This window comes from Molothrus ater, chromosome 19 (assembly GCF_012460135.2).
Source record: "Molothrus ater isolate BHLD 08-10-18 breed brown headed cowbird chromosome 19, BPBGC_Mater_1.1, whole genome shotgun sequence".
NCBI lineage: Eukaryota > Metazoa > Chordata > Aves > Passeriformes > Icteridae > Molothrus > Molothrus ater.
In genome coordinates, this window is record NC_050496.2 from 207,964 (window position 1) to 223,122 (window position 15,159).

General features: G+C 46.7%; 1 protein-coding gene and 1 long non-coding RNA gene across 3 annotated transcripts in view; both read left to right on the plus strand.

The window, feature by feature from the left end:
• LOC118693726 (protoheme IX farnesyltransferase, mitochondrial) overlaps window positions 1-6,383 on the plus strand; it is a 95,785-nt gene extending 89,402 nt beyond the window's left edge. Inside the window, exons 7-8 of one of the 2 annotated variants that reach the window (XM_036394531.2) lie at window positions 4,111-4,586; window positions 5,620-6,383. In XM_036394531.2, coding sequence (XP_036250424.1) covers window positions 4,111-4,553 — 443 coding nt within the window. In that variant the 3' untranslated portion in view covers window positions 4,554-4,586; window positions 5,620-6,383. Of the gene's footprint in view, window positions 1-4,110 lie in introns of both variants that reach the window. The other variant, XM_036394530.2, reaches the window with a different exon arrangement.
• Window positions 6,384-7,007: 624 nt separating this feature from the next.
• On the plus strand, window positions 7,008-12,174 carry LOC118693729 (uncharacterized). The gene is made up of 2 exons (XR_004981307.2): window positions 7,008-8,109; window positions 9,675-12,174. It is a non-coding gene; the product is annotated as an uncharacterized LOC118693729 (long non-coding RNA).
• Window positions 12,175-15,159: the final 2,985 nt, after the last annotated feature.

Below are 15,159 nucleotides of genomic sequence, written 5' to 3' on the forward strand. Positions count from 1 at the left end.
GTTTGTTTTAGGAAAAGTGCAATTTATAAAACTTCAGTATTTCACTAGATGAAAATATATTTACAGAGAGAAAGAACCATTTTCTACCTTCTTCAATGCCAGCTGACATTTTTGCTTTATCTTACATATTAAAATAAAATAAAAATCTCAGCTTGTTCTTGTTTATTATAAAGGAGATCTATTATTATTTAAATAAATCACAAAGAAGAATTTAAGAAAAGAAATAATAGCTTAACCTTAAAATTCATGAGGAATAATAAAACCTGTTATTTATCCTGAGCTCTTTGTGTGCTTTAGGACCTACCTGGTTCTCTGTGATCCTGGAACTTTTGAGATGATTTAAGACAGTGAAAAGAGATGAAAGAATAGGAACTCAGGAAGAAGATATTTTATTCCTATTTTGCACACAGGAGTGAAAGAGTTCTGGAGACCTGGGCCTTGTTTTCTTTAGGTGGCCATTTTTTTCCAAAATCAAACAGGACTGATCTGACAACTTACTGGGATTTCTAAGTGTCTGCTGCATCTGTCCCAGGTTCTCACACTCAGAGAGAAGAATTCGTCATAAATGGGCTCAATTGCAGCAATTAAAAATTTAGCCAAAAAGACTAGGGAGTTTGGGATACCCATAAGCTAGCCAGGTATTTGTGGTCCTGGAATTTATGAACCGTTGCAGAAAAGCCGACAGATCTGAGTTCCTGTCAGTCTGCCTGTTCTCAGATTTCCACAAGCTGTGGAGGAACCAAGAGACCCCAAGGTGCTGGATGTCTCTGCATGTCCCTGGGTGTCGCTGGGTGCTGGCTGTCTCCTGCTGCCCAAGCAATGACTCTGGTCTGACAACCACCTTTGCTTTTGTGAACCCTGTGCCAGGTCCATGTGTTCCAGTTGGGAACAACCTTGTCTGATGTTCATTTAATTGTAAACTCTGTAGAGAAAAGGGAGATTTGCAATGATTAAACTGAGTTCCCAAACTGTTGGGAACAGCACAGAGGCCATAGAGTAGATCCGCTCTGTTTAGAATCAGATTAGTCTCCAGAGTCTGTCTCACTGTAATATTGCTTAAAAACACTGCTGACTTAATTATGACATAGTTAACATTCATCTAGTAATTAAGGAGTATTACAGTGTCTGCTCTGGGCTTGACAGGATTCCTACTGTGAGCTCATCTGATGCTGAGTTGTACTGTACCATGTGTCGTGCTTTGCAAGTCATCAGACTTATGTGACACTTAAAAATCTCTGACAACCCGACAATCTCCGCCTAGGTCAAGGAAATTACAGAATGTCCCAACACATGGGAACCAAACAAAAAGATTTGGTCAGTTAAAGTCCTCATAATGAGCTATTAAATTGTTTCACTGTTCAGCTTCTCTGTAAAATATCAATTATCTCAATGGTTGTAATGTAATCAAAGTAATTAGATTCCAAAGGCTTGCATGTAAAAACCAGAGCTTTGTAAATGGGAATCCAGCCTCAAGTATTTTAGTTGGTCTGTTTGTGTTTAAAAGTTTCTCCAGATGACTTTTTTTAATGGTGTCATAGTTAGGGAACTGTTAAAGGGCTTTGTGTGTTTGAGGTTTAGGGTGTGTTTTGAGCTTGGCTGCGTACAACATTTGAACAACTAAACAAGCAAAATCTGCATTAGAGGCGAAACACAGGGACACAGACACAGGTCTGGAGCCGTGGGAAGCAGGGACAGCCTCTGCTCCATGTCTTAGGCCCTGGCTTCATCTGCTTAGGAGTCATTAGCTGATGGATAATTGTAGCTTACCTTTACCTAAGTTCTGAACAACGACAAGCTAGTGTTTCTAAAGCACTTCAGATGTGATACTTGAAAAATACTGCTCTCTTAGGTGTAGCACATTCAGGATCTTGCCTCCATTAATATGTTTTACAAGCATAGGAAAAATCTTCAGAGTGACTTATGACAAGCACATTTTCCCTGTTGTGTCTCCTAATGTAGGGAGAACTGCTCCTTCAGTAAGTTTAATTTTGGTTTATTTCAGCAGAGCTGCTCCCTCAGGTTTCAGCAGAACTGAATCAAATACTGTTCTCTTAGGGCCAAATTGACTTTTCTGGCTATGAAATTCTGAAATTATTGGTAATTTTGGGGTACATAATTTTCAGCTGTCTTAAAAGGTTCCAATTGAGAAAAGGTGCTAACATCCACGTCAAAAAAAAATCTACTTTAGAAGAATTGTGTAGCTGGATTTGAAGCATTTTGGGCCATAGACCAGGAGGAAATGGAGTAACCTAATTGTGGCCTTCCAGTACCAGACGGGGCCTGAAAGAAACATGGAGAGAGACTATTTACACAGGTCTGGAGTCACAAGGGGAAATGGCTTCACACTGACAGCGAGTAGGTTTAGATTAGATGCGAGAAAGAAATTCTTCCCTGTGAGGGTGGGCAGGCCCTGGCAGAGGGTGCCCAGAGAAGCTGTGGCTGCCCCATCCCTGGAAATATCCAAGGCCAGGATGGAAAGGGCTTGAAGCACCCTGGTCTAGTGGAAGGTGTCCCTGCTCATGGCAGGGAGTGGAATGAGATGATCTTTAAGTTCCCTTCCCTGTGATTCCCATGAAATCACCTGGAATTTGTGGCAGACAATGTTGTTCTGAAAGCTGCACACCCAAGGTATGTGTGTCTGTCTCTGTGCTTCATGTAATCAGTTTCCAGAGGTACATACTCACTTCAAGGAGTATTTGTTACTTGTTCGAAAAGCAGTGAGATGCGTCTTTTGCATCACTTCTGCATTTATAAGCTACTGGTAACCTGCATGAAGTCTTATGGAGAGTTCCTTCACGAGTGATAAGGTAGGGGGGAAAAAAAGGCAATTTTGCAAACCGAGATTATTACTGTTTGCATGACAGCACCAGTGCGAGTTGTGCTATTAGAGACAAGAACTAGGCATGCACAGCTCCAAGAAATAGATGGAGAGGAAATGTGAACCATGAAGCTGTTCAGAGGACACAGTGACTTGGGCTTTGTCAGAATTGCTGGAGAAGAATTTGCTGCTTCTCTCAGGTCATTAAGATAATGCTGGATGCATGGCTCCATTTGGAGAAGTTTCCATAGAGAATGAGTTCATGGAGGCAGGCAGATACAAAGAAAGCATTTTAATGCGAGAGCAGAGGCTTTGGGAGCTGGGTAAACAAAAGGAAAACCCAGAATGCCCATAATGTTGCAACAGCCTTGGGGGATTTTTTTGTGTCTTCAAATAAAATTAGTGAAGGGAGCTTGGTCTGAGGGCCTCCTGGAGGCTCATTAAAATTAGCACGAGCTGCTTCTGCTTCAATAAACCCTGTACTGTGTCCCAGGAAGAGCTGTGGAAATGTGGTGCTTCCATAGCTCCTTTTTAAATGTGAAAGTAGTTAATTGGTGTGAATAGAGTTACTTGATCAAACTGATTAGAAGTTTCTGCAATTGGTTTGAAGGAGTAAGTTCTCCATCTCCTGTTAGTTCATTAACAGCTTCTGCCAGTTCTGCCCCTTGCCCAGGTCCATGATGGAGCTTGTGCTGTGCCAGGAGCAGTTCCCTCCCTCATCCGGTGGGCAGACAGAGGGCTTGGCCTAGCTCCAGCCTTCCAGGGTGTGGTGTTCCCCAGGTCTCAGGAGCAGCAGTTTGTCCTCCTTGTCCTCTGTCACTGAGCTGGGCTCCCTGTGTCTGGTTGATGCAACCACTGCTTTGCCCACTAGCTGTTTTCTTCTCTGGACACAGCAATTCAGGAATCTGCGAGTAGAATCTAGAGGCTCCCAGGAATACAGTCTCTTGCCCAATTTTGCTTCCCACCAGTCTTCCCTCAGGTAGAGACAGTTGGTGCAGGAACCAATTAGCAGTAGTTCTTTAGAAGGAAGTGACTTGCTGAAATGCTTTTCAAATTAAGTGCTCCAAAACCAGATAAAACCCATGCTCCAACCCTGTGTGAATGCCATGAAAACCAGAGGTTCCTTATCTCATGGGTCTGCCCTGTCCCTGTACAGAGCAGTGCCACCAGTGTGCAGTGTCACTGGTGTCACAGGTGAGTAGCACTGCCCTCTTGCAAACAGGGTGTGACATCTGAGGTCTGTGTGTGGCACTTCCTGCAGGGATCATCTAACACTTTCTCTCCCACTGCAGGTGCATTACTGTTAGGAGGGATCCTCTATTCCTGGCAGTTCCCTCACTTCAATGCCCTCAGCTGGGGTCTGCGGGAAGATTACTCCCGAGGAGGATACTGCATGATGTCTGTCACTCACCCAGGGCTGTGCAGGCGGGTGGCTCTGCGGCACTGCTTGGCCTTAATTGGACTCTCAGTGGTGGCTCCTGTCCTCAACATCACCACGTGGACTTTCCCCGTCATTTCGCTCCCTATCAACCTCTACATCTCCTACCTCGGCTTTCGGTTCTACAGGGATGCTGACCGCAGCAGCTCCAGGAAGCTCTTCTTCTGCAGTTTGTGGCACTTGCCAATGCTGCTGCTTGTCATGTTCACCTGCAAGAAGTCGGTCCTGGAGAAGGAAGACAAAGGCAAACTACACGGGGGAAGTAATGAGATGGCTGTGGAAATTAGATTGCCTTAAATGTCAATACCTGTCATTCTCATGACATATCAGGTAGTATATTTTAGTGATTGCAAGGGGGAATCCTGTGGGAATCTGTTTGAAGAAGAATCATTGTGCCTAGCGACCACTTCATGTGATAATTTCGGGGGGGTTTTTTTGAAAGGGAATAGTCAGGAGAGCATTAAAGCATTCAGGGTCTTAGGCCCCTTAATTCATCACAGGTTATGATTTAGTCTATGCCAGAAGCACATCACTTTGGGATGGCTTTCCTAAGTCCCTGTGAGTCATGGTCTCTGTCCTCATGGGTAGTTGAGGTAGTTAAGTTAGGAAGTCACATGCTCACACGTGCTGCCTTTAGCACTGGCAGCCTTGGTGAAGCCATCAGGAAGTGACCAATGAATGATTTCTCACCCTTCTCCCCAAGCACCCTTTCCTTTAATTTAAGCTTTGAAGAATATGAGAGGGTGAACTCTTCTTCTCTGAATCTGTGCCATCCCTGCACTGGTATTACACCAAGGCCCTCAGTTTTGGGGTTTTTTTCAATCAGCTGCTCCTCCCAAGGTTCCCATTCACCTCAATAGATTTTTAGTTCTCATACACCTGGCACAGTGCTAAAGGAGTGAAGAAAACTGTCTTTCAGCACAACACACACAAGCATTTGAACAGCTCTCCTGTAGCATATCCCTTGGAGCCATTCTACTGTATTTCCATCACAGGGAACTTCTGACTCCCATGTGGTTTTATGTCATTAGTGTTTGAGCCCTGTGTGTCAGATCTTCAGCTGGTAAAAACCACCATCACTGTTTATGGCAGAGAGGCTGTGAGTTGTGGGGGAGGTGAGAACCAGAGCTGGGTGGTTGTAAGGCTTTTCCATGTTAATGTGTCTTATGCCAGCCCATTGAGTCTCAGCATCCTTAGACAAGCTCTGGACTGGCACCAAGAGCTTGAGCTGTGTTTAATGTCACAGTGTGGGTGGTGGCTCAGAAGAGCTTCGCTTTGGGGGTGATTAATAGGTAAAGAAACACATTTTACAGAAAAAGGGCTGGGGATTTTAATCTAACAGAATGTTCACTTGCTGATGCAGCCAGTGTGTCTCTCTGAAGCAATTATTGTGGATGGTCTCCTGAGAAGAGTGCATTATCCCTGTTAAATGATACACTGAAGAACATTTCTGGTCACAGTTTAACGTGCTTTTGATCCTGCTGCTCAGCTATGGCTCACCCTCATCTTGCCTGGAGCTGACTGTGACCTCCTGGTGTGCTCCCAAACACAGCAACATCGGGGGCAGAGACAGCGGTGATAGTTTATTGTGGTAGTGCCTGTTAAGACTTGATGTGTTTTCATGCCAAGATTTCTTTCCCATGTGGAGAGGGACTGGACAGCAGGATGAGCACTGATCCAAAGATACAGCAATACCTGAAAAGGAAGACAGTCTCGAGCTTGTTCTCAAATGAAGCCCCTCAGGAAACGTCACAAATCTTTCACCACAGGTGTGTCACGCTGACATAAAACCTTCCCTGGCTGCTCTCATGGTCCAAGCCTGGCTCTTGGTCTCAGTTATGCTGGTGTAACTCAGGAGTGACACAGTTTAACCTCTGTTTTCTGGCAGAGGTGCTTGCAGGAGCAGGGCCACCTGTTTCCATGGCTCTTAAACAATTGCCTGCAAGATTTGGTGACTTGAGTGATTGCAGGTGACAAGATGGAGCTCTCTCACTGTCTGACAGCCTCCATTGTGCTCTACTTACTGTGGGGGTCACTTTGTGGAACTGTATGGAAACTGTGCAACTCCTGAATTTGTTTTAAAAATGCATCCAGTCTTCTCTGCAATAAAGTGCATACTGTCCAAAACGAGATGAGTGCTCCAAATCTGTTACAAACTCTTCACTTCTTGTTGAAACTCTGGTCAAGTTCAGTTAATTGCAAAGGTATTTGGTAGTTTTGGGGCACTTCTCACAGCAGCAGTGTTCTTGACCACTGTAAGAGCAGGGACAGCTTGTGAAATACTGATTTGTTGTGCAAGCAGCACACTGAAAATAAATCACAAGTGAGTGGAAGGGGTTTGTGTGAAACAAAAGAATTTGGTCAACCTTTAGCTGGGAGATGAACCTAAAAAGAGCAGATGGCTCACAAAAAACCACATATTTTCCTCCCAGAGGCAGAAAGTGGTGCTGAGACAGAAGGATTGTGGGTTTCTCCTAAGTCATTATAGAGCCAGGCTTCAGATGGCCTGCAATTCCCAGGTGCTGCTGAGGAATTCCATTCTGATTAAAGGTCTCAAGGACATGCCTGTGGTTGTGTTCTGAAGAGAGTCATCTTCATTTCTTGGGCCAAAATGTGTAACATTCACAGGGTTCAAGGCTGGACAGGAGCTTGGTAATAATCACTGAATGTCTGTAAAATGCAGGTCACTGGGTTGCACCAAGATCTCCACACCCAGTGAGTCTGGCCTTGAGGGAAAACATGGCTTTAGAATCAGTGTAACTGGGATTTAAATGTAAGATAATATCTTATTTAAATTTCTTATTGAAAAAGAAATGCTTTCTTTACCTGAGAAAGTGTTCTCAGCCGTGCTGCACATTGGCCATGTGTCAGGTGTCCATATGCTGCCATTTTACTGCCTTTAGGAAATTTTGCTGTTGCATGTGCTTTGCAAACACCTTGCCAAAGTGAAGACTTAGCAGGAGATGAATATTGCAGTAGGTGCTCTCAAGTCTTTTTTTCGGTATTGCTGGTGCCACTATGGAAAATGAAAAATTCTGAATTGTCTGCCATCCCCCGAGGGTGTTTGTGGTCCCTGTGATCCCCCAGGAAGGACTAATGTCAGCCATTCCCCCTCTGGCACTGCTGACATTGCTGCCCAAATTCTGCAGGGAAGGAGGCAGGTGAGGTGCGTGAGGTGCCTTGCTGGGATGGCTTTGCACAGGAGGTAAACCTGGGCTTTCTGCATTTCTATGCTGGGCTGTGCAAACATCAGGCTTTGAGGACTCCTTGAACCCGGAACAGCAGTGGAAATGCAATGTTGTTTTTCCCTTATCCCATCTGGATAATTTGAATATGGTTGTTTGTCACTCTTTATCCCGATTACTCAGGAATGACCTGTGAACTGGTTCTGCAGAATCACAGAATGGTTTGGGTTGAAAGGAGCCTTAAAAGACCATCTTGTTCCAAGCCCCAGCCATGGAATACCTGTTCTTTATGTGGTAGTAAAAAAAATAGCAGTGGTGTGCTGTATCCCTCCTAGCCCTTGGTCTACTGGTAGCTGACAGGGTCCCATCTTAGTGTTGCTGTCACAGGAGGCAACTCTGCACCACCAGAAGCCTGTACTGAAGCTCATGGAGGAATCTGAACCAGTGACTCAAGAGGATGAAGCTGGGTTTTGTCTATTTGGACTTTAAATATTTTGTGTGGTTTTGTAGATAAAACAGTAGCCCTGAGGCTCAGGAGATCTTCATTCTTTCCAGATCTCTGTAGAAGAAATGCACTCCAGCTGTAAAATAAAGATACTTCTTGTTGGAGGAGGGAACAGCTCATGTCTCTGTCAGCCCACACCCATTGTTCTGAACAGCCCTGCAAGGTGAGTGCTGGGTAAGGCTTTGAGGAGTTGCAGGGAGACTGGCTCCCCTCCTCTCTCCTTTGCCCTGACGTTCAGCAGATCACAGAGCACAGCACTGGCCTGGCAGGGTGGTGTGGGGAGCTGAGCTACGTGTCTGGGAGTTGCCCTGTGCTCTCAGGTTCACAAGGAGCCCCAGGCTTTGTGTGAGCTGTGTATGGTACCCCAGCAGAGCAGGTATCCCGGTACCCCTGCCAGGGAGGCATCCCAGCACAGCAGGCATCCCAGCACGGTCGGCAGTTGCTGGAACAAAACGCTCTGCTCTTTGTTCCAGCATGAGTGAAGAAACCCAATCCCTGTGCTCACAGCACTTTTCCTTCTCATTTTCCCCACTGGGCTTTTTTTCTCACTTCCTGTATCAATCTCTGATATAATCTGCCCCAGCAGAGTCACACATTCACACTCTCCTGGCTCCAGCAGCATTTCCCGCTCAGCCAGGCCATGGCACTTCAAGGCTTACACAAAACACATGCCCTTTTCAGTCTGACAGTCCCAGAAGAGTAGGAATGGAAGCAGTGATACTGTTAGAAATCATCATTACAGACAGAAAGCATGTTGTCCTGGTTGCTCTCCAGAGTTGATTAGATATTCCCTCTTCCTAGGAAATGCAGGGTGTCTACAGAACTCTTTGCTATTAAAACAGAGATACCAGCACTGTTTCCCTGCAAGCAGCTCTGCTGGAGATGGTAATTCTATAAGGTCCGTTGCAGGCTGTCCCTAATGGCATTTTGAGTCATGGAATTTCTTAACCAGGCAAAGAGCCAGTCCCGGTGAGGGCTCATGGGATGCAGGATGCCACTTGTGCTGTCCGTGGGACCTTGAGTCAGTTATTTGCCTCTTGGTGCTGCAATTCCTTCTTCCCATCATGGCAAGGTCAGTGCTGCAGGGCAGGGCTTGTCCCCCCGGGGAATGTGTCCAGTACTTGGCCTCGCCCAAGATAAGTCAGAGTCTGCTTGTAATGTTCATCATCTCCCAAACAGGGTTTGGGAGGGTGAACATGGGGTTAATTTGGAGTCAAAGGCCACAACAGTGTTGGGAGTTCAGAAGTGACATTAGTGATGACCCTCCTCCCTGAGATCCCTCAGACTGTACCCTTCTGGATGATTCTGTTGATGTTTTTTAGTCCCCTCTGAAATAAAAGTACTACAGGATTCTATGGCTCCAACAGGAGGTCTAGTAAGCTTCAGAGCTGCCTTCTGAGCCCTTCTGTTCACAGAATCCCAGAATAGCTGGGGTTGGAAGGGACCTCTGGAGATCATCTCATCCAATGCCCTGCCAAGACAGGGCCACCCAGAGCAGGTGACACAGAAATGTGACCAGGTGGGATTGGAATGTCTCCAGATAAGGAGACTCCACACCTTCCCTGGGAGTTCCAGTGCTCTGCCACCCTCAGTGGAAGTAAGTTCTTTCTCATATTGAAGTGGAACTTCTTGTGTTTTAGTTTATGGCCACTGCTCCTTGTTCTGTCACTGGGCTCTACTGAAGAGTCTGACACCATCATCCGTCACCTCTGTTTTTTCTGCTTCCAGACTTCACCTGTTTGTGCTGAAGATTTTCCAGCCTGGATCAGCACTTTGGGCTGCTTTCCAGTATTTCAGAAAAGTACAGTTCATCTGTTTCACAGAACAGAGTTGGCAAAACAAGCTGTTTTCCCACAATGTGGAGATGTTTTCCTACCGTTCCTAACCAGTTCTGGCACCCCCAGGTCTTGGAGCGAGAACTGACAATTTGGCAGCGGGCTCAGGTTGGCACATTAAACCATTCTGGGAAGGTGCTGGGTGTTTTTCCCGGTGCCTGAAAGGCTGTGGCTCCCAAATGCTTGTTTGAGCATTGCTGACCCTTCCAAAGAGATGCTTTGCATGTGGTGGGCATGGGCTGTACTGGGGAGCGGGTGAGGAGCTGCTGCCATGGTGCATGTGCTTTGGGAGAGCCCAAGGACTCAGAAAAAGGTGCTAGAAAGGAGGATGCCTGACCCTCACCACTAGTGCTGGAACAGCTGTAAATTCATGCCTGTATCCTCATTTTTGTAGGACACCTGACTCAGCCTTGCCCACTGCGTGAGGGGGGTACCCAAAGAGAGGTTTCCATGTGTCTCCAAAGTGTGGGCAGACCTCAGGACTGGGGCTATTTGGCGGTTGAGGTTCGTCCCCTGGTTTTGCTGTCCTAGATGCATCCCATGGTCCTTTCTGCCCCCTGTTCCTCTTTTTAACACTTTCTATTGTAATTACAGATTCCTTTTCATACATTTTTTTATGGAATGTGTGCTGTAACACACATTGTCTGTGCCTCTCAAAACTAGTTGAAGTCAGAGACAGACTCTCTGTTTTTCAAGAGAAATGCAGACTTTGGGAATTGTCCTGGGTGATTGGAAACAGCAGGGATCTGATCTCCCACACTGACTAAACTGTCCCTAACTGGGATGACTGCGAGTAAGGTGCACAGAGACCAGACCTTGCTGCCAGGGAATCTTCCAGCATGAACTTCTTCAGGTGCACGATTGGCATGGCACTCAAAGCTCATTTGCAAAGAAGTGTCTGGCCCAGAGATCCATCTTTTAGGTTTTAAACCAAGGAGAAAGATCAAGATTTTTGCTGCTGAGAAAGGCTGGGAGATGTTTGGGATTTTTTTTTTTTTTTTTTTTTTTTTTTGTCGCGGAGAGGAGACACTGTATCAAATTAAAATTGAAACAGAGATGCAAATAAAGTAATTAAGGCATTTCCGCAGTGCTTCCAGGGAAGCTACTGGACAGCATCCAGACTGGGGAAAGGAACAGCCTCTCAGTTTATCAGCTGAATTCCAAGGTTTGGATGGATATTCCTGCTACAAAGTTGCCAAGGCCATCCCTGCACTGAACCACACCCAGCAGCACTGAAGGGAAATTCAGGCGTGCCAGGGGTAAGCAGGGTGGCTGGGACCACACAGTCACCCACCAACAGAGAGGAATATTATTTAGGTCTCTTCTCCCTCGTCTGATTGCTCTGGCCTGGTTGTTGCATTGCACTTGGCTTTCAACGGGGGCAAGGACTGGCAGGAGCTGTCAATACGTTGGGAGTGAGGCTGATTAACCCTCCTCACTTCAAAAATGAGGACTGGGAAGAGCGTAGTGGAAGCATCCGCAGGAAGATGTTCCCATGCTGTCTCTTCCCTATGCTGCTCAGAGCTCGGCCCCCACCCTGTGGGGCCCCATGGACCTTGGCCGGGCCAGGCAGCGCCTCCAAGGCTGCCAGCTGACAATCGCCTCTGTGTTGGGGTGGGAGGGAGTGTGTCCCCTGCGGTGCCACTGCTGCCCGCCGGGTCTGGTGCCCGGGAGTCGCCCGGCGCTGCGTCCCACGCTCCTGCCGGGGCAGCATCGCTGGGATCGCTCCGTGGGGTGCCTGGGAGGTGCCCTCCCCTCTGGGAAGTGAGGAGGCATCAGGAACAAGTGCAGCTGAACGAGGTACCTGCAGAGCTGAGCCTTGGAGCCGTGACAATGCCAGAGCCGCCGTCGGACTGCAGAGCTCAGAGCTCTGGAGACGGTCCAGAGCCGCCCGCCGCTAGTGTGCCTTTCTCACAGTGGGGATGCAGGAGGGCCGCGCTGGACAGACGGACAGGGGGACAAGGATTGCTCCGCGCGGCTGCCGGGATGTGCGGCCGAGTCTCGCCGGCCACGGTGGCGGGCACTCCCTCTGTTGACTTCTTCCGAAGTTGCATCCCTTCATCCAGCAGTGTCCCTGGCTCTGGTAATAAATAGCACCTTCCGTAATGTCTGTAGCCCTCACTAAACCACAGACCAGACTGATTATTACTGCTTTTTTAGCCTTTGCAGAGCTGTTTTTATTTATAATTGCACCCCGCTGGCCTGTTCATAATGATTTTCCCAGCTGCATCCCATGCGGTCCACTGCTGCAAAGCCACATTTTCATAGTAGCTGTTGTTGGTTTTAATCACTTGTTATTTGGATGATATATTAATAGCAGTATCTCTGTGAAGCTTTAGAGTGTTTTCTTTTCCAAAACATTTACAATAAAAGCTAAGTGTTAGCCCTAATAACACGTGTGTTTCCTTTGGCTACCTCCTCCAGTGATGAATCCAATTAACTGTGTGCTCAGTGGAGAGCCTGTCTCACCCCATCCCGTCCCGCCTCGTCCCCAGAGCCTCTCCTGAACGTCTGAATAAAAGGTGTTTGGGACTGCAGTGGGAATAAGGGTGCTTGAAAGGCACTGTGTGGTTGGAGGGGCGTGAACTTGTAATTGCCCATGTGCAGACTGTAGGAGGCTATAATAATCCCAACTGTACTTTGCAGATCTTCATTTGTGTCTTGTGTTCTCCTAAACCCCAAACAACCCATCACACCTTATTTCCTAGAGAGGAAGGGTGATGAGGCTGGGTGGTTTGATGCTCTTGGGATGAGAAAGCACTAGTGAAAACAGAAATAAAACCAGAGCTGTTGCCTCCTGATTATCCTGAGTCTCTGGGTGGGGAGGAGTGGGGTCCCCCCCCCAGCAAAACCTGTCTTTGCTGGAAGTGGTTTAAATGGAACACTTAACTCACTGGCACTGGTGCCTTTAATTTCATTCAGAAGGCGACTGTGAATGGATTCTTCACCCGCTTCAAAAGGCCGTGGCCGTGTGTCCACTGTGGTGCAGGTCATTCATGGACACTACAGGAGATGTGAAAACATCTGCTAGGTCCATGCCTGCTCCTTTCAGTACAGTTACTCCTCTTGCTAATAATTGTCTGTGTTCTGTCATCTAGAAAGGGACCTTGTGTTCCTCCCAGGTATTCTAATGCTAATTTGTTTAGTTAAAAAGAAGAGGCTAAACAGATGTGAACCATTTGGTTAGGTTGTAGTTCATTTGTTAGGAAGTGCAAAGGATTCTTGGCAGGATATTAAATATTACCTTGGCTGATCACAAACACTTCATATTTCAAGAGAGGAAGGGAGGTAGGGACTCCACTCCATAAATCAGCCTTTTCAAAGAGACAGCAAAAGGCAAACATTTGATAAATCTGTGTCATTATACTTAGAGATCAAAGGGGGTTTTACATATGTATTTATGCAACTGGCAACCCAGGAGACAATAATAACAAACATAGATCTCTGACAGCTTTACAAAAATAAAAATTAGCTGGTTCTAATCTGTAATTATCTGGGAACTGTGTGAGGTAGGAGATTGCTCACACTAGAGCCTTGCTGAGACAGTGAGCAAATGTTAAGTCATTCATAAATACATTAGGAAGTTCCGTGGGCAAGAGGTTGCCAGAGCCACTGGGTGGTAGCAGGGCACAGCCACTGCATCTGCAGCCCTGGTTTTATCCACAGAGCCCAAATTAGGCAGGTAGGGGCTACCAGAGCCAGAGGTCACCAGGGAAAGCAGCATTTCCCTCTGTGCTTTGATGAAAATCATTCCTTTATAATGAAAATACAGAATGATGAAAATCTATTGAGATGGAAATATGTAGTGATGAAAATCATTCCGTGATGATTTTCCAGCAAATTATCTACAAGGAATTTACCTGAAGAATCCCTGAAGGCATGAGAATTTCCATCTGTGGGGTCTCTCCTGCTTGGCAGTAGCATGGAGTAAGAGCTCCATGTCTGGTACCTTCCATAGCCTCACCTTGCCTGGATGAGCCCTCACACTATTCCCAATGACTGGTCCACTCTGTACAGTTCAATGAGTACAGGACTGGAACCAGAGGCTCAGGTAAGTCAGGGAAGAAGCCTGAGAAGACCTCAGAAGGGGTGGACAAGCAGCAGAATAAGAGAAAGACTAATGCGGGCTGCAGTGGGTAATGCTTTAATCCAGGGCAGAGGAACTGAAACTTCTCCAAAGCAGCAAGGGCCATCACATCACCCAAAAAGAAGGTGAAATCCAGTTGCGTTTAAATAATTTCATGGACAAAGCAATGCAGCCACAGAAATTAGAGACAGAGAAGGAGCATGATGTCATCCCTCCTTCCTTCTGGCCAGTTACCGGGCTGATTTCCTATTCTCTTGTGCTGGTTTAAAATGACTTCAGCAACTTGGTTTCTGCCCGTTCCCATGGGACACTTCCACAGTCTATAGATTTCACTGGTAGGAAACTCTTCTTGACAGTCAGACTATATTTTCCTTTACTCAATTCCATCACATCACTCCTACTTATGCCTCCTTGGAGCACCCTAAACGCTCTTCTCCATTGAAGTCAGTGAAGTTATGTGAGCAGTAAATTTGGCTTATGGCACTTGGAGAAATAGATATTAAAACCCCAGGGACAAATTAGGGAGTAAGGGGAGGGAGGGCAGTGGGGGAAAGGAAATGGTTTCAGGTTAAGAGAAACAAGATCTCCTCTTACATCTGTATAGCAGTGCTGCCCATGGCCCTGGTGGGAGCATGCCCAGGACAACACAGCGGGACACTGTGAGAGGCAGTGATGTCCCTCGGGTCTCCTTAGGTTGTTTCCTGGGATGTCCCTGTTCAGTGATGGGGTTACAAAGCCACAGCTGAGGGCTCTAAGGCATTATGTGGCACTTGGACTTGGGTGCAGAGAGGTTGCATAAAGCCCTGGGCATTTGCCTTGCCAGTGGCTGAGCTGTTTTGAGTCCCAGTGATGGAACCCACAGTCACCCCATGGTCTGTCTTCCCCAGCGGGGATGGCCACTGCCTGCTGGTCCAGCAATCCTGATCCAAGAACACTCACTGCAAGCTGCACCTCTATGGGTTATATTTATGCATCTTTTAATAAAAATAAACAGAAAAGAAAATCTGCCCAAATGCGTTGGAGCTGTAAGTTACGTGATTGCTGGGAGAATACTGGCTAAAGCACTTTCATGGAATGTGCAAAATCCCCAACCCTGGAGAATGCTGGAGCAATCTGGTCCTGGAAAGGAGGGTCCCACAGCTAATGGTATTGTGGCAAGGATCTCCTCAGACAGATTCTCTAAGTCTGCCTTGCAGGACCTATTTTGTTGGGTTTGGTTTCTGTGTGTTACTCCCATAATGTGGACTGTGGCAAATCTCACCAGGAATTTTTAGGGGCCAGGATTTCAGAA